General features: G+C 41.9%; 1 protein-coding gene across 1 annotated transcript in view; it reads left to right on the plus strand.

The window, feature by feature from the left end:
* Window positions 1–5,548: 5,548 nt before the first annotated feature.
* LOC114044896 (seizure 6-like protein) overlaps window positions 5,549–23,999 on the plus strand; it is a 37,207-nt gene continuing 18,756 nt past the window's right edge. The window contains exons 1-3 of the mRNA XM_027864674.1: window positions 5,549–5,722; window positions 13,510–13,704; window positions 16,177–16,368. Of these exons, the coding sequence (XP_027720475.1) occupies window positions 5,578–5,722; window positions 13,510–13,704; window positions 16,177–16,368 (532 nt within the window). The 5' untranslated portion in view covers window positions 5,549–5,577. The remainder of the gene's footprint in view (window positions 5,723–13,509; window positions 13,705–16,176; window positions 16,369–23,999) is intronic.

The raw sequence follows: 23,999 nt of genomic DNA on the forward strand, positions 1-23,999 counted from the left end.
GGGGCCTTAGAACAGGGGATGTCAGAGCTGGGAGGGGCCTTAGAACAAGGAATGTCAAAGATGGGAGGAGCCTTAGAACGGGGAATGGGCAGGCTGCACTTTCAACAGGTATACATTTAGCAAGCATGGAAAGGTTTACAGAGCTCTTTGCATGCATAACTTCATTTCATCCTCACAACAGCCCTGACAGGTAGGTGGTCTTATTATCTCCATTTTATCAATAATGGAACTCAGACTCAGATGTCAACTTGACTAGCCAAGGGCCACCGAGCTAGTATCTATCTGAGAGGGGATTCAGACTCAAGCCTTCCTGATGGAACATGCAGCTCAAGACCTAAAGGCAGGGAGATCTAAGCTCCAGTCCTAGCTCAGTCACTGAATAGTAGTGTGACCCAGACCAAGCCACTTCCCCTCAGCAAGTCCTAGTCTCAGTTTCCTCTTCTGAAAATGGGGTTAATAGTAGTACCTACCCATTGTGAGGAACAAATGGGACAACATATGAAAAGTACTTTGTAAACCTTAAAGTGCCACATAAATACGAATTATTATTACATCTCATTTTCTTGTAATGCTTGGTTACTATTTTAAAAACATTAAATTATAATTTAATCTGTGCTGACATAAGGTAACAGGTTTGAAGTGAAATCGTTTCAGCCTGGTCTTTATTAGGGAAGGTGGCCAGTGCTGAATGAGAGAAAGGAAGTTGGCTTCAGAATCAGGATTTATTTTCAGCCTTCAGTCACATCCCACTTTTTGTGACCCTGTTGACCCTAGCACCTCAGGCCTGTGTCTACCTCTATCTCTCAAAGTCTGTCCAAGTTCATGTTCATTGCTTCTACGACGCTATCTATCCTTCTCATCCTCTGCCATCCCCTTCTCCTTTTGCCTTCAATCTTTCCCAACATCAGGGTCTTTTCCAGTGAGTTCCATCTCCTCATTATGTGCCCAAAAGTATTTAAGCTTCAGCTTCAGTATTTGACCTTCCAGTAAATAGCCTGAAGTAATTTCTTTAAAGAAAGATTCTTCTATTGAAGAATCAGGATACTGAGGCATTAACTTTTTGGGTGAAACTGAGCATATCTCTTTCTTCTCTTGGCCTCAGTCTCCTAATCTATAAAGCAAAAGGGTTCAACAAGCCCAGGAGTTTTTAGCCCAAGGTACATGGATAGATTTCAGGGGATCTGATATTTGATATGGGGTGGGGGGAATCACATCTTTATTTCTTAATAATTTATTTACTTCATAAACCTCTCTATTTTATTGTATACATTTAAAATACTATTCTAAGGAGTCACCAGGCTTCACCAGACTTACAAACCCACCAAAGACAGAGAAGGAACCCCTGGACTGGCCCATCTCTAAGACCCTTTCCAGATCTATCTCTCTGTGGTTAAAGTGTCTCCATGAAGGGATTGTTAGACCAGATCTACGGAAGGTAGGAAAAAATTGTTTAGGAACTGGAATACCTGGATTCACTCTGGTGATTTACTGCCATATGAGGCCTTCAACAAGGTACTTCATTTCTCTGGGCCTCAGTTTCCTCATCTGTAAAACTAGGGAGGTTCACCAGGGTGACCTCTGAGGTCCCTTCCAGCTCCAAATCTCTGATCCTAATTCTCTTCTGAGCTTCCTAAAGCCTTTCCTTTCGCTAACTAGTGGAGCAGGAGGCAGGGAGGGTGGAAGGGAATAATGACGGCACTTTCCCCTTCAGAATCAGGGAAGTGTTTGTAGGGTTGAGATGAGGGAATGGAAGATAAGGCAGGAACTGAGTCTAAAATAACTGGGAGAACAGTGCCCTCTGCTGGCAGAAGAAAGAAATACCATTCCTGTGCACACAGTTATCTTGGGTTCCAGCGCTTGGCACAGTTTCAGGCACACAGCAAAGGGTTAATAAATGCTTATTGGCTGACTGATTTATTGGGTTTGGCCCAGGTCAAAGAAATGGGCTCATAGAACATGGCAGGTGTGGTTGGGGTAGCAGGTGGAAGGGTAAGGAGGGACAAGGCTGTCCTTGCAGGATTTGAATTTTTAATTTCTTAACTTTTTTTCATCCAACCCAATTCCTACATTTTGTCCTGATTTTTAAAAACTATTTAAAAACCAAGGGAGAAATGTAAGGGCTCTTTTCATGGTGAGTCTTTCCAAAATGTGCTGCTTAGTTCTACCCCCAACAGGATTAGTTCAAGGCAGTCTGAGGTCATTGAAAGTCCACTGACCCTTGAGTGCTTGGTTTGTCTTTATGAATTTCTAACTTAGGACAATTTTTTGACTAGGCAATAAGGTTAAGTGACTTGCCTAAGGTCACACAGCTAGTGTTATGTGTCTGAGGCCAGATTTGAACTCAGGTCCTCCTGAATCCAGGGCCGGTGCTCCATCTACTGTGCCACCCAACTGGCCCAAATTTCTAACTTAGGATCATAAATTTGAAGCTGGGAGGAGCAGTAGAAGTCACTTAGTACAACTCTCTCATTTTTCAGGAAAGAAAGTTGAGGCCAAGAGATATGACGTGACTTGCCCAAGGTCACACAGAGGTATAGAGTTGAAGACAATAGAGGAGGAAAAATTTGCTGCAGATTATACAAATGTGGAAAATTGAGAGTATGATAGTGATTGTTATATTTTATTCCATGGGGCCCAGGAGTATGTATTGTATAATCTAAGTAATTGAAACTCTGTATGTGTGTGTTTGTCAACAATCTGAAAATCTTAGATCATACAATTAAGAGTCTATTGCATGGGGGAAGGAGTCTTAGGATAGAGATTGTCAGAACTAGGAGAACTTCAAGCATGGAATGGTGGAGCTGGAAAGGCTCATAGAACAGTGTGTCACAGGTGGAAGGACATTAGAATATAGAACATAAATATCAGAATCAGAAGGGGCCTTGGAAGAAGACAGTATTAGTGACAACATGGAGTGTTAGAGGTTGGAGGGTCCCTAGAAAAGAAAATGTCAGAACTGGGATGAACCTTAGAGACCATGTCCTCCAACTCCTTCATTTTCAAGATGAGGAAACTGAGTCTCAGAATAAGGAAACGAGTTTCTCAAGATCAAACAGCAGGTTGATGGCACCCAGAGGTCTTCTTACTCCCAGATCTCATATCTTTCCCTCCCCCACCTAAGTTCATTTGGTGCAGTGTGTCCAGATAATACCTCTGACTTTGAGCAGAGCTAACCTGTGTGCTGTCTGGGAGAAGGAACAGCAGAGGGGATTGGCCAGGGGATAGAGGTTTACTTTCTGCTAATGTCTGGCATGAGATAATTTCCAGGGAATGTCTCAGAAAATGGGAAAGCAGGTGAGCTTGATTTGTTGAAATGAATGGAAAATACTAGAGGGCAGATTTGATTAGGACTGGATGGAGAAGTCATGTCAGGAAGGAAGGAAAAGCATTTTGCACTAGAAATTGTGCAAATATTATCTCATTTTATCCTCATAACAACCCTGGGAGGTAGGAACTATTATTATCCTCATTTTACAGTTGAGGAAACTGAGGCAGATAAAGGTATAGTGACTTGCCTAGGGTTACATGGCTGGTCAGTGATTGAGCCTGGGCTCAAATTCAGTATTCCTGATTTCATATCCAGTGAAAGAGCAGGTGTAACTAACTACATAAAACTGTTCCTATCATTTCAAAAGGAGTTGGGTTTCAGAGACTTTGGTGAAGGCCTTTTAATGATTCCTTCCTATTCCTCCTTCCTATGGTAGCTGTCACCAGGTAATTAGCGATGCTTCATTGAGACAGGCCAGTAGCAACCAAAGGACACTTCCAACATTAGCAAGTGTGACCATGTCACTCACCAGCTCAAGAAGTCTCAATGGCTCCCTTGTGCCTCCAGGATAAAATATGAATTCCTCTGTTTATCAGTGGAAGTCATTCACTGTCTGCATCCAGCCTGATTCCGGGCTCCTCTACCTTGAACAGTCTGTTTCAGTCAAACTGATGTTCTCGCCATTCCACATATAGAACTTTGGATCAGAGATTTAGAACTGCAAGGGACCTTACAGTTCCTTTTACATATGAGGAAACTGAGTCCCAAAAAAAGGAAGTGACTTGGCCAAGGTCACAAAACTAGGATTTGAACTCAGGTTTTATGAAGGAGCTAAAAGTCATTGCTCTTTCCAGTTTTAGCTTTGTGGTCCACTGTGATCTCCAGGTTATTTAGACATTCTCGGCACAGTTAATGCCCTCCTCAATCTTACATTTGTAGAGTTTCCTTTAAATCCCTGAATAATTTAATTCCATATTTAATACAAGTCTCATATGTCATACTTTCCATTACTACCAAATTCTCCAATTTCCCAAGGTCATCAGAAGTTTGTCTTCTTCTGTCAACAATATTAGTTAATCACCCTAGCCAAGACTAAGGGTTGGTCTTAGAGTCAGAAAGACCTTGTTTAGGAAATTATTGGTTGTATGACCATGGGCAGATATCTTATCTGACCCTCAGTTTACTGATCTGTAAAGTGTTATTTAATTAATATTCATTTTATTGATTAATTTTATTAATAGCTCCACCTCACAAGATTGCTTTGAGAATCAAATGAGCACTATATAAAGCTCTTTGCACTATAGAAATGTCACAATGATGATGGTGGTGGTGGTGATGATGACAATAATTATATAATAGAAGAGCCTTGAACTTCAAGTTAAGAGAGACATGAATTCAAGTTTTGACTGTGCTGATAATTCATTGGGTAGATTTGATCAAGTCTCTTCCTTTCTGTGGGCCTCGGTTTCTGCAAAATGTGGAGCCTAGATTCAGTGATGTGTATGTCCCTTCAAGTGATATTGGTGCCCTCCAGCCTTCTCCCACACTATTAAGGTTATGGGACTTGTCTGAGGCAAACCCAATGAATCAGTGGCAGAGCCCAGGTAACCCTGCTCCCAGGTAAAATTAGCTCAGCTAGCACCGAAGACCCTTAGAACATAAACTCCAATTGTGTTGCCAGTACCTGAGACAGAAGCTGACACATAGTAGTCTCTTGAAAATTACTTTGTTGACTGATTGATGGATTGAATCCAGCCCCAAGCTTGTGTGTGACTCTTATAGAAAATTATCATATCCTGCTAAGTGGTGCAACAGACTTGGAATGAGGAAACCCAAGCTCATATCCTGTTTCAGACACTTACTAGCTGTATGACCTTGGACAAGTCATTTCACTTCTGTCTGCTTCGGTTTCCTCATCAGCAAAATGGGGATAATAATAACACCTACCTTCTAGGGTTGTTGTGAGGATCAAATGAGATAACATGTTAAGTACTTTGCAAATCTTAAATACCGTATGAATGCTAGCTATTGTTATTATCATTGTCATTCTAGGTAATGTGTTCTAGGTAATGTTCTAGATAATAGGTTCATCTTAGGTCCCCTGCTAACCTGCAAATTCTTCAAGGTCCAACATTGTGTTTAGCCTTGTACGTAATGGGTGTTTAATAAATGGTTTCTAAAATGACTGCGTCGTTACTTGAGACTGCTTTCCATTCACACCAACACACACACATCCCATGTCCTTTTGCCTTCCCAGCTTAAACCTGAGCAACAGTGACATCCTGACCATCTACGATGGGGATGAGGTCATGTCCCATATCCTCGGGCAGTACCTGGGCAATAGTGGACCTCAGAAGCTCTACTCCTCTAGCCCAGACCTCACCATCCAGTTCCACTCAGATCCTGCTGGCCTCATCTTTGGAAAGGGCCAAGGGTTTGTCATGAGCTACATAGGTAAGTATCCCATTAAGTCAGCTTCACTGTCATTTCTGCTGGGCACACTCATTCTTGAGACTGCTAACCCTAATATACCCGGATTTTCATATTGGGATGTGTACAGGTAAATTAAGACAGGCAGCTCAATAGCAGGGAGAATGTTAGGAGAATCAACAAGAAAACATGCTACCCTCAGGAAAGTGGTGGACCACACGTGGGGAATGAGGTATATGTGTTCAAACAGGGCCAGTGGGTTGATTTTTTTTTCTTGACTGCATTTCTTTGATAAAAAGGAGGTTTCTATTGGGAAGGTAGGGAGAAGCATTAAAGAAAAATAGCTATGTATGTTTTTGTTACTTTTTTTAAAGAGGCAATGTGACATAGGGGATTGGGCGCTGAGCTTGGAGTCAGAAAATGTGTGTTCAAATCCCACAGAGGTCACTTATTGGCTGTGTGATCCTAGAAAGAGCTTATTTTTGCCTTTTTTTTTATCTTTAGCATCTAGCATGTAGTAAGTGCTTAATAAACACTCGTTCTGATTGAATCAATTGTTGAGAGAGGAAATTCATTCCTTCTTCAGGTCCCATGTCTTTCTGGGGATCTCAGTGGCATGAAAGAAGTGGGATCTCCTCTAAATGAAATTGCTTAGAGTGCATTATCTCAGGCAGTGTGAGCAAAGGTGTCTTTACCAAAATCTCAGCGTGCTAAGAAGTCTCTGTGCCTGGCTTGCCTTTTTCCAGGCCAGCAATCGTGATTCATTCTCACCAATGGTCTGCCCTCCCCTCGGAGAGAAGAACATGGCAATTGATTTCTTTTGAAGTCCTTGTTTATGTTTCTCTGGGGCCTCTTTACTCCCTGATTATACTGATCTGTAATTTTATTCTCCAGGCTCTTGCTTTCTGCCTTTCTACATAGGGCTTTCCCACAAGTTCTCTGTCAGGGGTGCCCAGAGTGAGTAATACAAAATCTCGTGAAGAAGGGCAGCCATTTTTAGTTGTTTGGTTGAAATGCCCACAATAGTTTTCTACATCTTTATTCAATTCATTTTAGAGTTGGAAGAGAACTTAGAAATGAACAAATCTAGCCTCCCTTGTTGTTTTTTTTTACAGAAGAAAATGACTTGCCCAAGGTCACAAGGCTAGAAAGGAATAGAGCCTGAAATTAAACTCAAGTATTCTGATTCCTAATCCAATGGTCTTTTTGTTCCATGATGGTTCCTAAATTGGGGGCCATGTTTATACATGACCAGACCAACCAGCATGACAGTCCCTTGAAACAAGAGTTAACTCAAACTGTTTCTTTAAATATGCCAGTGACTTACTTGAATCAACAGAATTTTCTCTCTAGGATGATTGTCATTGAAAGATATGGTTCTGTAGTCTGACTATAGTCAGAGGCAGCATAGTGGAAGGAATATGGAGCTTGGAATCATTCTTGATTCCACTGCTCACTGTCTGTGGGACCTTGGACAGATTATCTTATCTTACTAGCTTTCACATTTCTCCTTTGCAAAGTGGGAATAATTAATACAAGCATCACTTAACCTCTCGGGGCTGTTATGAGGGAAGTATTACACGAATAGGGAAGATTCTCATTGGGGTTACATTCCACACTCTGTCTAATGTCAACATTAGTCAGCTAATGTAAATATCAGTCAGAAATGCCTGGTTAATGTTCAGTATTGCGGAAAAATAACAGTACTTTCTCTGCTTTTCTGTGTAGGGCTTCCCCACAAGCTTTTTTTGCCTCACAAGGTTTTATAATCACTCAACTTTTATGTTACTTATGTAGCAATAATAATACATCATGTTTTTATAGTATTTTAAAGTTTGCAATGTACTTTCTCAGCCTTATTGTCCTTTACAAATGAGGCGACTGAAGTTACGAGGGGAGACGTTTCTCACACTTAGTTACACAAGTGCCTAAGACAGGATTCAAACCCAAGACTTCGTGACTCCAAGGCCAGCACTCTATTCATTATTCCATGCTAGTACTAATAATAATAGCTGATTTTTTTTAAAAAAGTAAATAACAGCTGACATTTATGTAGCACCTACTATGTACCAGGCACTGTGCTAAGTTCTTTATAATTATCTCATTTGATCCCCACAACAATCCTGGGAGGTAGGTGCTAGTATTACCCCCATTTTACAGTTGGGGAAACTGAGGCAGACAGAGGGTAAGTGACTTGTCCAGGGTCACACAACTACTAAGCATCAGGCCTTCCTGATGCCAAGTCAAACCCTTTATCCACTATTCTCTATAAATGTCATATTTTTCTGTTTGTTCTTGTTTCTGCCCACATCAGCCAATGTAGACTTAAGCATGACCTGGATAATTCCAAGACATGTTTTCCTCTCCTTTCCCTCTAGTGGAAATGGAGGGGACCAGGTTGCTCTATGGCAAACCAGGATAGTCCTGAGGCTAATGGACTGACATGAACCCCTGAATTTGACTGCAAGAGGGGACCCATACGGGTTCCCCATGCCCAGTGTATGTCTCCTCTAGAAGATGCTGATCAGAGTAGATTATCCCAGGACTGTTCCCACCTACACCAATGTGTCCCTCCTGGGATTCCATTAGTACATTCCATGTACACTCCTGGGGTTCCATTAGTCATGGGCACCCCTTATTGTTTCTTGCTTTCTACCTAGCATGCATCACCAGAGATAAAAGGGAAGGAAGAGGAAAAGCAGGAAGGAAAGAAGGAAAGGAGGGAGGGAGAATCCACACAGCATTTTCCAAAGGGAGGCAGTCTGGCCTAGAGGACACAGTGTTTGACTTGGAGTCAACAGATCTGGGTTCAAATCTCAGCTATGAAACTTGTTTTGTGAACCTGGGTGGATCTGATCATGTGATTTTTGAGCCTCAACTTCCTCATCTGAAAAGTGGTGTAAAGAGGAAAGTATTTCCCCTCCCATCTTCTCATGATGACAGGTTGTGAAGAGAATATTCTGTAACCCTAAAAGTACTAGCTAAATGTCAGTCATTCAGTTAACAAGCATTTATTAAGTGCCTACTATGCTCCAGACACTGTGCCAAGTGCTGAGGTTACAAAGAAAGGTAAAGACAGCCCCTACCCTTGAGGAGATCACAGTCTAATGGGGGAGGCCATGGAAATAACCAGGTACATACAAGTCCTACTATGTGTTAGTCACTATACTAAGCACTGAGAATGCAAAGAAAGACAAAAGACAATGAACTATTGTTATTATTTGATAGCTTAATACTTTGGGGGCCTATTCAAAATATCCTTTAAGCAAAAGTAAATTCTCTGGGACTTTGTAAATTCTCAGCCATTGTCAAGCCCCAGCCTACAGAAAGAAATTGTTTGGCCAGATCAGCAAGAGCAAATGCATATGCTAAGACAGAGAAAAAAGCACAGAAAGAAGAGGGACCCAGAAGGGCAAGAATGTCTCTGGGGAACAACTCCATGCCAGAAGGCTCTTCTCCCTCAAAGTAAACCGCCAAGTATTCCTGCCTGACCTTGGGAACCCTGATGCAAGGCTCCTCCCAGGCACTGGGAGGAGAGGCTATGCCCTGGGCTTGATACCACCTGAGATCTCTCTGAGATTCCAAAGTAGACCCTTCCAACTGACCACCAGTGAGGTTTGTTAGACTCTTGAGAAAGCCCGGGTCAAGGGTCACCTCCCAAGGCCAACACCAAGCAGATTTCCTGAGGCTTGGTGGGTTTTGGAGAGGATGCACTTTTGTATGAAATCTTTGCCTTTTCCAAACACCTGAAATATAGCTCCAAAAAGGAGTTGGGAGACTTTTCAGAGGATCCCAGATTTAGACTTTAGAGGTCATAAATTCAAGATTATTGATTTAGAACTGGAAAGGGCCTGAGGAACAATCCAGTCATCCTCATTTTATTAATGAGGAAATTCATGAGTCCCAGTGAGTTTAAATAACGTCCCCAGAGTCACACAGCTAGTAAATGTCAACAGTAAAATTCAAACCCGGGTATTTGTGGCTCTAGGTCCACTATACCATACTTGTTATTCAGTCATGTCCAATTCTTCATGACCCCATTTGGAGTTTTCTTGGCCAAGATACTGGAGCAGTTTGCCATTTCCTTCTCCAGCTCATTTTACAGATAAGGAAACTGAGGCAAACAGGGTTAAGTGACTTCCTCAGGGTCACACAACTAGTAAATGTCTGAGGCCATATTCAAACTCAGGTCTTCCTGACTCCAGGCCTGATGCTCTATCCACTGCAGCGCCACCTAGCTGCCCTTCATTTTACAGAGGAGGAAAGTGAGTCCTGGAGAGGCTGATTGCCCAAGAAGAGATACTACTAGAAAGCAAAGTGAGCTAAGCTAAGGAGAAGTCCCCTTGGTCTGTGCCTATAGATCTATTTGAACTAAATATTCTCACTAACTCTATTATTTCTTCCTGCTGAAAGACTGAAAGGACCCTCAGTACTATCTAAATTTAGCTCTCTGGGGACAACTACAGTGCCCTAGTTACAACTCTGTGCCTGAGGTCACATAAGTATTAAATACTGGAGCTAGGATTAAAACCCAGGTCTTTGGACCCTAGATTCAGGGCTCTTCCCATCATACCTTAATGCCCCTCCCTTTATCCCAAATGGAGAAGTTGTGGTCCAGAGAATGGAACTGACTCACCCACTGTCATGTAGCTTATTGGTGAGTGAGCCAGATCCAGGATCCAGGCCATCCCAGATATCTAACTGAATTGTTCCACTATTTTCACTCAGACAGTGAGCACTTTACAACCTCCAATTCAGAGCTCTCTTGGAGTTTTTAAGAGGAATAAAAATAGGGTTTCATTCCCCATCAAGTCATTTTAGAATTCATTTTCCTGTCCCTTCTCTTCTCAGACACTCAAGAGATTGCTTTTTCCCAGTTAAAACTGTGATGAAATCCCAGGAAAAGACATTGCTTTTTTCTTAGAATTACCCAGCAAATAAGCCAAGGCATTATGCTCTCCCTGTCTCCCCTGAAGCACATAAGGATGGCAAATTAATTACATGACATAATTAGCTCTCCTTCCTGAAGCTGTGTGGTGGGCATTTCAGAGCAGGATAGTCATGCTAGAACATGGGATTGTTACTTACATGACAAGACAGGGGGTGGGGGTGTGGGAAGGTAGGAGTGGCACCAATAAGAGAATAAGTAGCTCAACTCAAGGGACTCCATTATGAATCAAGAAAACATTTCAAATGAAATCTAATGGAATTCATAGTAGCCAGAGGATAAGATCATAGATTTGAAACTGGAAGGGACCTCAGAGGCCACTGCTAAAACCAACCGCCTTGTTTTATAAAGGAAAAACTGAGGAATAGAGGGGTTAAGTGACTTGCCTAAGATCACAAAGTTAATAAGAATCTAAAGTGGGTTTCAAAGTCACATCTTCCTTATTTGAGGGACAGCACTCTATCCACTACTACTAATAACAGTAATAACAATAGTAACTAGGATTGTATCCTCATAACAATTCTGGGAGTAAGGTACAATTATTATCCCCATTTTTCAGGTGAAGAAAATGAGGCAAACAGAGGTTATGTGACTTGCCCAAGGTCACACAGCCAATAAATGTCTGAGACCAGGTTTGAATTTAGGCCAGGGCAGCTAGGTGGCATAGTGGATAGAGCATCAGGCCTGAAGTCAGGAAGATTCATCTTCCTGAGTTCAAATCTGGCTTAACAATGTCTGCCTCAGTTTCCTCATCTGTCAAATGAGCTGGAAAAGGAAATGCAAGTTGCTCCAGTATCTTTGCCAAGAAAACCCCAAATGGGGTCACAAAGAGTCAGACACAACTGAAAAAACTCAACAATAATAACAACAACAACCTATCTGACTCCAGATCTAGTTCCCTAGCCTCTACCCACCTAGTTGTCTATATGATGCCAATGGACTAAGAAGACTGACATCCAGTTGCCAGAAGGCCCTAGTTTCCCTTTTCTCAGCTCTGGTCAGACCACCACACGAGGAAGATTGAGTTCTATTTCAGGCAGCATGTTTGGAAACAATAACATTGATAATAACAACTCAGATTTATACAGTGCTATAAAATTTGCAACTGGAAGGGCTGTGATACATTATAGATAAGAGATCACCCAGGAGAATTATTATGAACATTGATATAAAAAAACATGACCAGAAAAACAAGAAACTAATCCTGCAGCTAACGTGAAGAACGACCGATGGATAGCCTTCATGTTCTATTGGCATCCATGTTTTGTCAAGAAAATTTGAGGACCTCCCTAACACATCTACATACTCCTAAGAAACTAGTAGGAAAATATGTAGGAGATTTCTACAGTGTGGGAAAGCATGGATGGCTTGTGACCTGCAGACTTGGAGGAAATTTCTAAATCAATGAGATCATAGATTCCTTAGAGTACTGAAGATTCAGTTCAATTCATTCAATCAATTAGTCAGCAAGAATTTATTAAGCATCTATTATGGGCCAGACACTAAGTTAAGAAATGAGGATATGAAGAAAAAGCAAAAGTAGCCCTGGCCCTCAAGGTGTTTAAACTCTATAGGGAGAAGCAACATGTACACCTAAAATAGAGAGAGGAATTAAGAGGTACAAAGGATAGAGAACTGGACCTGGAGTCAGGAAGACCTGAATTCAAATCTGACATCAGTTACTTACTAGCTATATGACCCTGGCCAAGTCACTTAACTCTCTGTAAAATGTAAATAAAAATAGCATCTACCTTGCAGGCTTATTGTAAGGAGAAAATGAGATGTTTGTAAAGTGCTTTGCAAACCTTAAAGGACTGTATAAATATTACCTAGTAGTTTTATGATGCCACATCGACTTAATAATTGTTAAATAAATGAAGGCATATGGCATAGAATGGAAGAAAGGTATAATAACACTATTGAAATTGCACTGTTGAAACTTCGAGGGTACTTGAGAGAGAAAAAGAATAGCTATTTCTGAGAACTGGAAGAGAGGTTCAAATTCCACCTCTAAGTTTTACTCACTGTGTGAATGATCTTCCATTCATTTCCAAAATAGCATTGTATTTAAGGGAAGAAATAGAGACTCAGGGACAGAAAGATTCACACAGGTACAGGCAGAGAAAGGAAAGAGGAGTAAGAGGAGAAGGAAAGAGACAGAGAGACAGAGACAGAAAGAGACAGAGATAGAGACAGAGAGAGAAAGGGTGAGGGGAAGGACAGAGACCAAGGAACAAGGAGAGAGAAATAAAGGCACTGGAAAAAAACATAGGGAAAAAAGAAGAGACCTTGGTCTCTTCATCTGTAAAATGTAAGGATTAGTCTCTAAGGTCCCTTCAGTCTCCAGATATGTGATCTATCCTCCTTCCTCTAATTTCTCTGGATTCCCCAATCCAGGGGAGGAAATCCTGCCTCTGATTTTTACTAGTTGTATGATCATGGGCAAGTCACTTAACCTCTCTGAGTGTCAATTGCCCTAATCAATTTAGTTAATCAATAAACATTTATTAAGGGGCTACAGTGTTCCAGATAGTATGCTAGGCAGGGGAGATGCAATGACAAAAGTGAAACAGTCTCAGCCCCCAAGGAGCTTGCATTCTATTGAAGAAGATAACAGTGCACATGCATAGGCATTGCCAACACCCATACAAAGCAAATACAAGGAAACATTGGAAGAACAAATGGAGATAATGATACCAATAGTGCTGGCTTCATGAGGATTTTGGTGACGTTCCAATGTGATAGCACTTTGAAGTATTTTACAAGCCTTAGAGTGCTATACAAATGTCAGCTTTTATTAACATCATTATTAAATGAGGCATATATCTGGTTGAAGTTAATTATTTGTGTCTTTCTCTTAAAGAGGTGTCAAGGAATGACTCCTGCTCAGATCTGCCTGAGATTCAGAATGGCTGGAAAACCACATCTCACACAGAGCTGGTGAGAGGGGCAAAGATCACCTACCAATGTGACCCTGGCTATGATATCGTGGGCAGTGACACCCTTACTTGCCAGTGGGACCTGACGTGGAGCAGTGATCCACCATTTTGTGAGAAAAGTAAGACAAATCTCAGGTTTTCCCCTGGGTCAATAATGGGGCTGGTTGTAGCTAGACCCTCTAATGGAGTTTGAGGATCTAGATATAGTAAAATTAGTTTAGTGATGGTGCACTCAAATTATCTTGATGTGACCCCAAGTGGTACACTAATGAATCCTTGGGTTCCTGAGGCTGAGCAGGAAGACAAAATAGAAAGGACACTTTTTAGCTTCCTGTGTAGAACATCACATGTTGTCATGGAATTAGAGTTGGAAGAGACCCCTGAGGTCATCAATTCTAACCCATGGTTGAACAGGAATCCCTTCTACACCAACCTCTACAAGCAGTCATCCAACTTAATGCTTGAAAGTCTACAATGAGAGGGAGCTCTCTACTTATCAAGGCAGCCCATTGTGCTTTTGGATAGCTCTTTATTAGAACATTCATCTTTATGTTGAGCTAATATCTGTCACTATCTATCACTCTCCCTCTTTCTCTCTGTGTCTCTCTTTTGCTCCTCTTCTCTCCTTTTTCTCTCCTTTTTCTCTTCTCTTCTCTCTCTCTCTCTCTCTCTTACCCCCCTCTGTCTCCTTCTCTCCCTCTCCCCTCCCCTCCCTCTCCCTCTTCCTCTCTCTCTGCCCTCTTCTCTCCTCTCCCCCTCCCCAGAAGCCCAGATGCTGAGACAGAATGCAAAGATGTGCACCAATTGGCCATTGGAAGGGGTAGAGAAGGGATTGTCTAGCATATAGACACATAATACTTAACAAATATTTATTGATTGGTTGCCTAACTAGTAGGAGGAAAATCAAACTCTGTGCCATTTTCTCAGAAGCTTTTGGTTTTCTGAATAGAATGCATTTGGCATCCGCCGCCAGAGACATTTAATAGGCCCAATTTACCTAAAATCTAGGAAAACTAGAACACCTGTAAGAATATTTTTACCATTTTCATTAGCATGACAAAAAATTGTAACAAGATCTCTCCTTAAATATGAATAGATATTACTGACTATATCTTGATTATATAGTATATATGTATATGTACATAGAGGCATATGTATAATATATTTGTATATGCACATATATATAGATAAACATACATATGTGTATATATAAATATAAATATAAAAAAATCCAGCCCTGTGCTCCCCACCACCAGCCTGCTCTAACTTAGCAAGGAAAAGAAATAGTATCATGTCTTTTGTGAGTCTTCATTTGACCATTACTGACATACATGTGCATGTTTGTGCAAGTATTTCTGATATTTTTTGTCTAGACTCATCAGTGATTTCATCAGTGTAGGAAGCACATGGTCTATAAACTTCCTCTATTGTTCAAGATCAATCATTTATCTGGAACTTCTCATTTCAGGGAGAAATAGAAGATGTAGAGAGATGTCAAATGACTTGCCCAGGGTCACATAACCAATATGTGTCAGAGGCAAGACAACAACTCAGGTCTTTTCTAACCCCAAGTCTGGCTCTCTCATCACTATACAACACTACCTCACATGTGAATATAAATAGGACATGTTACTAATCTAATTCTTGAGCATATGTGTATATGTCAAAACCAGGCAACTTTGAGATTTTTTCCCTGGAAAAATCAGATATACCAGAATTATAACTAAGAATTTTCATGCTTGAGGTAAGAGTAGGACAGGACAGTAGGCTAGGGATGGGGGGAAGGGAACTCGTGTGGGGTATGACCACCATGGAGAGGAACATCAAGAGGTTTGAACATTGCTGAAGGTCTGGATGCCCCTGAGGAGGAGAAGGACCCAGGGACCCAGAGAAAGAAGTATTCCTTAGGATGATATTATTATCAATACTAGATTTCAACACCCTGCACCAAGGCCCCAATCAACTTTCCTTAATTATAGCTCAGAGATTTACTTATAAAATTACTTTGATGAAAGTGCCTGAGAAAAACAAATACTTAGGGACCCTAAGGACCCATATAGTCTATTACTTTCTCCTAACCCTGTTCTATATTTAGCTGGGAGGAAAGAGAGAGACAGAGAAACAGAGACGGAAGCAGAGACAAAGAAAAGAAAAGGAGGGGAGGGGAGGGGAGGAAAGTAAAGGAGAGGAGAGAAGGGAAGAGAGGAGAGGAGAGGAAGGAAGGGGAGAGGAGAGGAGAGGAAGGAAGGGGAGAGGAGAGGAGAGGGCAAATTGAGATTTTACATGGGGATAAAAATTCACCCAAAATCTGATTAAAATATCTCAAAAAGCACTAAATGCCAAAAATTCCTCCTGTCCTTTAAAAATCCACTTATTTTCCCCCCTCTAGTATTAAAAGACCCTATACAATACATTCAGTGAGATGTAATCTCCTTGAGGGCAAGAAACATTTCATTTTTGTCTTGCAACATGTAGTGCAGTTCCTGGTGAATAGTAGATGCTTGCTAAGTGTTTCCAAAAACAAATTGAATCCAACTGAATTGGGTGATAATGCACTGGAGAACCTGTGTGTCTGTGGTTTTTCTTGTCAGTTATGTACTGCACCGACCCTGGAGAAGTGGACCATTCAACTCGTTTGATTTCGGATCCTGTGCTCCTTGTTGGAACAACCATCCAATACACCTGCAATGCCGGCTTTGTTCTTGAAGGAAGTTCCCTTCTGACCTGCTACAGCCGAGAGACAGGAACACCCATCTGGACATCCCGCCTTCCGCACTGTGTCTGTGAGTCATGTTTACCGACTGGATCCCTATGGGCTCTGGGAACTTTGCTCTACAGCCTCTTGGAATGATGTTGGGTGGGATATTTGGAAAGAGCCAACCCTATATTTTGGGCAGTTCAGTCCCACTTTTGGAAAATTGGTGAACCTACAGGCTACTAGGAGGGGTAGCCATAAGCTGCTTTCAACCCTGTTTACACAGGGCCACCAAATCACAAGCCTATAGTCCTAGAGTTGGAAAAGAGCTTGGAGGTCATCTACTCCAATCCCATCATTTTACAAAGGAAAAACTGAGTCACAAAGAGGCTGAGTGACTTGTCCAAGGTTATTCAGTGGCAGAGTCAGATTTCAAACTCAGGTCCTGTGACTACAAGTTCAATACTCTTTAAATTTACAACCAGAAGTGGCCTTAGAAGCCCTCTAGTCCAAAGCCTTCATTTTGCAGATGAGGAAACTGAGGCACAGAAAGGTTAAATGACTGGCTCATGGTCACAAATGTATTAAATAAGAACCAAGACTTGAACCCAGGACTTCTGACTCTAAATGCTGTCCTCTAGCCATAACACTGGGCTAAATCAAAAGTGTTGATTATAATATTTGGGGGTCAAGGTGGGGTGGGTGGTACAAAGCCACTTTTAGAGAGAAATGAAAAACAGTTGATTCACTCCTGCTACCTCTTTTGGGTTCAAGGTCATTCTATATCCCTGGGAAATAGCCTGAGGATACTGAAACTGAAGATTTTGGTGCTTAATACAAGTAATAGAATATGGATTCCCTTTCCAAAGATCTACTCAAAGTATTACATAGAAGAGATGATTGAAGTAGTAAATAAGTTCCAACCAGCCAGGTAGGAGACACACAGCCTAGACAGGAGAAGGAAGAAAACTACTCAAAACAAATTCATACTCTTCCTAGGGCCAAATAATAACTTACCAGGAATTTAGTCAACATAAAGTGCATCTAGCAGACCACAAAATTGCCTATGCCTCCAATTTTTCCTCCTCCAAATCTTCTGAAGGCAATTATGGGTTAGGCAGGGCCAAAAAAAATCTTGCCTGAAAAAGAACTGGGAGTGGACTGCAAGCTCAGTCTGAGTCAGCAATGTGGTTAATCAGTCAGTCAACAAACATCTATTGAACATTCACAATATGCCAGGCACTGTGCTAAGCACTGGAGATACAAAGAAAGGCAAAAATGTGACTTTGAGGAGCTCAGATTCTAATGGAAACATGCAAACAACTATGTACGTACACAATGTACATGGTGCAAATGCAAAAGCTGTCTCAGAGGAAAGACCATAGTAGGGGTTAAGGTAGAGACTTGGAAATGCTTATTGCTGAAGATGAAAGCCAAGGAAGCAAATGTAATCTTATGATCCATTAAGATCCATTAAGAGAAGCTAGTCCACCCCTGGGGAGAGAATAGTCCTGCTGTCCTGAGTCCTGAGACAGAGCAAATATAGTGTATTGTGTTCTATTCTGACAGCCACATTTTGTGAGAGACATGGTGGAGAGCCTAAGGTCTGGCCACATAAGGATCAATTAAAGGAAAATGTGTAGCCTAGAGGAGAGAAAGCTTCATGTGGACACATAGGAGCTCTGAATAAGTATTTGAAGGGTTATCATATGAGAAGGAAATTAGTTCAGGAGATGTGTTCAGCCCCAAAGGGTAGAACTTGGAGTGATGTTGTAAAGTTGCAAGTTTCCAACAATAAAAACTGTCCCCAAATGGGATGGGCTGCCTTGGGGACTGAGGCATCCACTCCCTTCCTCACTGGAGATCTTAAAATGGAAGTCAGGGGATGACTACTTCTGGGGCAGGTTGGAGAGAAGATTTTTGTTCAGGTAGAGGTTGCCTTTAGAAGTCCTCTGCTTTCCCTTCTGACTCTAAAGTGCTGTGAATCTGTATAGGCACACAATCTCTTGCGGCAAGGAAAAATGGCCTTGGCTAATGTCATAGAGCAAAGTGCTTTTCCAGAATTCCCATAGGGAATTCTATGTCTCAGAATCATAGGGCAGAAGATCATGGGATTTAGAGCTGGGAGGGGCCTTAGAATAGAGACTGTCAGAGCTTGGAGGGAGCTTAGAACAGAGGACACAAGTGTTTGGGGAAGGCCTGGGAACAGAGAATGTCAAGAGCTGGGAAGGACTTTAGAATCATGCACTTAATACGATGTCAACATTGAAACTCCTTTTTACAGAGAAGAAAATTGAATCTCAGAGAAGGGATTTCCTCTTCTCCAATTCCCTTTCCTTCAACTTCAAATTCAGCTCCTTTAGAAAAGCAATAACCAGTTGATCAGCCCTTGTTGGATTAAACATTTACTCCTATTAACTGCAGGAGGTTCCCACCAACCTGTTCCACATGGTGGGAGCCATCAGGAATTGATTCAGTAAATGAAGCCACCAAAGACCCAGGAAGAGAAATTCTAAACAAAAGCTTGTTTTGAAATGCTAAACAGTGAGATGTTGCTAAAGGGGTGGAGGTTGGGGATTCTATAATGAGGTAGTAGTGTGATGGCCCTCCAGGACCCAAGAGACTTGCTGTGTTTTCTACATCCCAGACCTTTCCTGCTCCGAGACTCCCTCCCTTATAGGGAAGCATTATCTGTGCCACACTGAGTTGTGGGGAATTCCTTAACACTGAATGCTAATGGGTTCACAAGCCATGAGGGTGTGAGACAGCACTCAGGGCTGAGGGTGTTCCGCAGAGAAATTATGAATACCAAGGTCTGGTCAGAGTTAAGCTAATAAATTGGTCAGGACCATGGACAGGGACTGGTGCTGTCCAGCAGTCCACTACAACTACATGGAGTTTGGGATTCTTGCTCTGAGGGCATTTTTTGAAGTTGAGGTAAATGGACAGAAGGTATTTAAAAGGCTTCTATTACTGAGAAGTCAGAGTAGCCCTCCCCTGCAGTTAGTGGCTTTCTGTAGGCTTGGTAAAGTCCACTCACATCTTCCAAAGCAAGGTACACAAACTGTGCTCTCAAAATAAAAGTAGTAAGGATGACTGGACATATTGCAATGAGAATTTTATGGGCGGGTCTCCAGGAAACCACTTAGTCTAGCTATAGAAAGCATATCCCCACAGAAGATACAGATCTTATGTAACTTCCTGACCAGTATGATAAAACTATGTATATGATGTCTATGAGCTAGTCATCTAGCCAGAGCTAAGAGAAGTCACATCCAGATTGGAATTCCTGATACTTATCTAGGGCATAATTGTTTGTGAAACTCTTTGTAAGTATTATCTCTTTTGAGTCTTATCTAACCCAGGAAAACTATAAAATCCCCATTTTATTAATGAGGCTCAGAGACATTAAGTGATTTGCCCATGGTCACAACATTAATGAGCACCAGAAGTAAGATTGGAACCCAGAGACTGAGTTTAGCATTCTACACTACACAAGAGTTTGGATTTCAGAGTGAGGAAGGTGGATTCCCAGTTTGAAAATGCAATTGTGTTTTTGATTGGACTCCTTACATGTATTTAATAAGCAGTCTGCTCTCATTTAGAAACCTGGTGTTGTTTGACAACACATCACAGATAATCAGGAAGTCACCTGAATGCACACACATGAATGCAGTCAGGGAGTGAATGTGTTGCCAGGGAGGTAGCATCCTTAGTCATCTGGAGCTAGGGAGAGGCCAGCGATAGAGAGCTGGCCTTGGAATCAGGGAGATCTGAGTTCAATTCTACTTATGCCTCTTGAGAGCTTTGTGGTAATGGACAAATCATTAACCTATGTGGCATTCAATGTTCTATGGGTCCTTTCCTGCTCTGATATTTTATGTTCTAAAGTCCATTCCTTCTCTGATATCCATTTTTGTAGGGGTCCTCCCAGCTTTGACATTCTTTCTCTTGTAAGGCTGCTCTCAGTCATGACATTCTCTGTTCTAAAGTCTCTCCTAGTCCCGACATTCTGTGTTCTAAGGCCCTTTCCAACTGTTTACTCAGCAACTGTAGTTAGTGAATATGTTCATGTTTAACCATTTTTCAGTCATGCCCAACTCTTTGTGACCCCATTTGGGATTTTCTTGGCAAATATACTAGGGTGGCTTAGCATTTTACAGCTCATTTGACAGATGAGGAAACTGAGGTTAAGTGACTTACCCAGGGTCACACAGCTATTAAATGTCTGAAGCCAGATTTGAACTCAGGAGGATGAGTCTTCCTGACTCCAGGCCTGGTGCTCTATCCACTGCTTCACCTAGCTGCCTATTTAGTGAATAACTATACTTACAGGAATTCTTAGAGGGATAGCATGTATCAGAAAGTATGACTTCCAAAAAATCCATGGCAATTCAGAGTTCCAAGAAATCAAATAGCTATGTGCTGGCTGTCGAATACACACATCTTCAGCCTGGTCCCCACAGCAGCATCAAGAATATTCGATTAGATTTCTCAGTGTTGAGACAGTTTATTTCCTTTGGTAAATAAAAGTTTCCCAACCTGAATCATCTGGAGTCCTGCATTCAGCTCTGAATGCTGCATCTTTGAGAGGACATTGAAAAGCGTCCGGACAGTGACCACTGTGACAAAATGGATTTGAATCCATATCAAATAGGAATTGGTTAAAGGACCTTAGAATGCTTAGCTCAGAAAAGAGAAGACTTGGGGTATGTTTTTGGAGGGAGAAGGGAATGAGATCACAAATTCAGAGCTTCAAAGAACCATGGAATACACTTAGTTCGATCTGCTAACTTATCAGGTGCAGAAATCCGGGCCCAGAGAGGTTAAGTCATTTACCCCAGGTCTCATAAGGACTAAGTTGCAAAGCCAGGATTTGAACCTGGGTCCTGGCATCATTGAATCATAAACCATAAAACCATTGAGCTAGAGTCAGAAGGCACCTAAGACACCATCCAGTCCAACCCTTCATTTTACAGTTGATCAGCTGGGGGACAGCCGGATTAAGTGGTTTACCAAAAGCCACACAGGTAGCACATGTCACAGGTAGAATTTTCGTCTGGATCCTCTGAATCCAAACACCAGACAATCCATCACACCAAACAGTTGCCTTCAAATATTTAGAGAGGCATTGTACGGATCAGAGTTGTTCTTCTTGGCTCCAGTGGGGAGAAGTAGGCTAAGTAGGAAACAACTGTAAGGTGATCATTTCACTTAGTTATAAGGAAGAGCTTCCTGACACATGAGTGCTTTCCTGAAATGAAAGAATATGCTTTGAGGGTTTTCCATCACTGGAGGCCTTCTGGTAGAGGCTGAAGGACCACTTTTCCAAAATACTACAGAGGCGGGTCATGCTTCAAGCGAGGTGTTGAACCAGGTACTCCTAGAGTTGCTTCCATATGAATCTAAGACTCTAGGATTCCAACATTCTATTATGAGACTTTATGATTCTGAGTTTCAATGATTCCATGCCACCTGCTGGCATCTTAAGAACACTGCACAGTTTATTTAAATGCTAACAGTATTCCAGAGTATATGACTAAAGTGACAGTAATTCCAACCAACCAGTGTGGCACGGATGGCATGTGGGAAAAGCCTGCTTCCTGCTCTCATCAGTGCCTCTTATTTGATTCTTATAGTTCTGCTGCCTGGGGAAAGGCTTCAGGGCATGCTGGACTCCCTCTGATTCCAAATCCAAATCTCTTATCAAGGAGCTAAGGAGTCTAGTAGGCTCCAAAGAACAGATGGGTACCCAAAGGGATTTCTTTGTGAGGTAGAAGGTTGAATGGTATTTACTTCTAATGTCCCTTTTAACTCTACAAGCCTATAAGTGGACTCCATGGCTGGAGGATGCCTCTTCCAGGACTAGGTGTCTGGTCCAAGAAAGGAATCACAGAATCACAGAACCTGAGAGCTGGGAGAGACTCCAGTGATTGTCTAGCCCAACCCATTTCCATGCTCAGCGTATTGTCATGCTGGACCAGCATTGGGCCTGAAGTCAGGAAGATTCATCTTCCTGAGTTCAAATCTGGCCTGAGACACTTACCAGCTGTGTGACCCTGGGCAAGTCACTTCACTCTGTTTGCCTCAGTTTCCTCATCTGTAAAATGAGCTGGAGAAGGAAAAGGTAAACTGCCACAGTATCTCTGCCAAGAAAACCCCAAACAGGGTCTTGGTGGTCCAGCCACAACTGAACAATGAATGATAGTCATCCAGTTTCTTCCTTAATATCTCCAAAGAGGTGGGGAAGGGGATGTGCCCCCTCTCAAGGGAGGCCATTCTACTTCTGGGCAGCTTTCATTCTTAGGAAGACTTTCCTGGCATTAAACCCAACTGGTTTCTTCAGGATTCCCACCCACTGCTCCTGGCTCTCTTCTGCAGAGCCAAACAGCAAATCTAATCCCTCCTCCATGTGACAGCCCTTCACATACTTGAATAGAGTTATCATGCCCCCTCTCCCGTCTTCTCTTCTCCAAGCTGAGCATGCCCAGTTCTGTTCTTTGATCCTCATATGAGGTAGATTCAAAGCCCTTCACTATCCTGGTTGCCTCCTCTGGGCTTTTGTAGCCTTATCAATATCCTTCATCACCCATGGCACCCAGATAAGACATGTGGCGAGATCTGATGAGGGCAAAAAGCAGTAGAACTATCGGCACCCTATTCTTAGAAATTCTACCTTTCTGAATGTGGCCCATGATGGTATTAGCCTAGAGCTCAAAGTTTTTGACAAACTGTTAAGCCTAGTGATTTTCAGTGTAGATGACCAATCAGTTTGTCTTGGAAGGAGGGAGGAAGACCCTGTAATGAATCTTACCTGGCTGAGGACATTTCCCAGGTCACTTATCTTCTCGCTGAGGTTTGTAAAATACAAGGAGTGCCCCAACCATTCAGCTCCTGCTTTATTGACTGATCTCTGCAATTTTCCCTTTCCCAGCAACATGGGGCTTATAGACCCCTCCAGGGACCATTTATGAGATACTCCTGACTCCAGGAAACACTATACCCATCAGCCATAAAGTGAAACACAATGATCATAAGAATGAATGAAAGAAAAAGCATTTATTAATAACTTAGTATGCACAAAGCATCATACTAAGTGCTAGACACACAATATGAAAAGTCAGACAATTGCTGCTCCCAAGGAGTTTCCATTTTAATGGAGGAGACAGCACATACAAGAGGCTTTAGCTGTAGGACAGATGGAAGGGCTGAGCTGTCCACAGGGCATAGCAACAGGGCAGATGATAATATTATGATCCTAATGGCAATCACAGTGAGAGTGAGCCCTTCTTATTCCGCTCTGTATCCTCTTCCCACTCCTTCTTTGGTTGCCTAAGGGGTTTGTACCCGTAGGGAATCTAAGGAAATCTGCCTCAAAAATACATGTCTTCTCTAATGCTGGCAGGGAAATGGAGACATCCCATCAATAAACACTGGCAGGAAAATAGAGGCATCCCATCGATTCTGCATATTTGAATATTAACATCCAGAAAAATTCATATTAACATCTACATGATTGAGCAGAATTTTCATTGTGCATTCTGACATGATGTGGTCTCATTTATCTGAACACACACACACACACACACACACACACTCACACACATAAACACACAATGTTAGAGCTGGAAGGGACTTTAGAAATTATGCAGCCCAAGTCCATTATTTTACAGGGGAGTGAATTTGAGATCAGAGAAAGGAAGTCACTTTGCCCAGGTC

This window comes from Vombatus ursinus, unplaced genomic scaffold (genome assembly GCF_900497805.2).
Source record: "Vombatus ursinus unplaced genomic scaffold, bare-nosed wombat genome assembly UNPS02001287.1, whole genome shotgun sequence".
NCBI lineage: Eukaryota > Metazoa > Chordata > Mammalia > Diprotodontia > Vombatidae > Vombatus > Vombatus ursinus.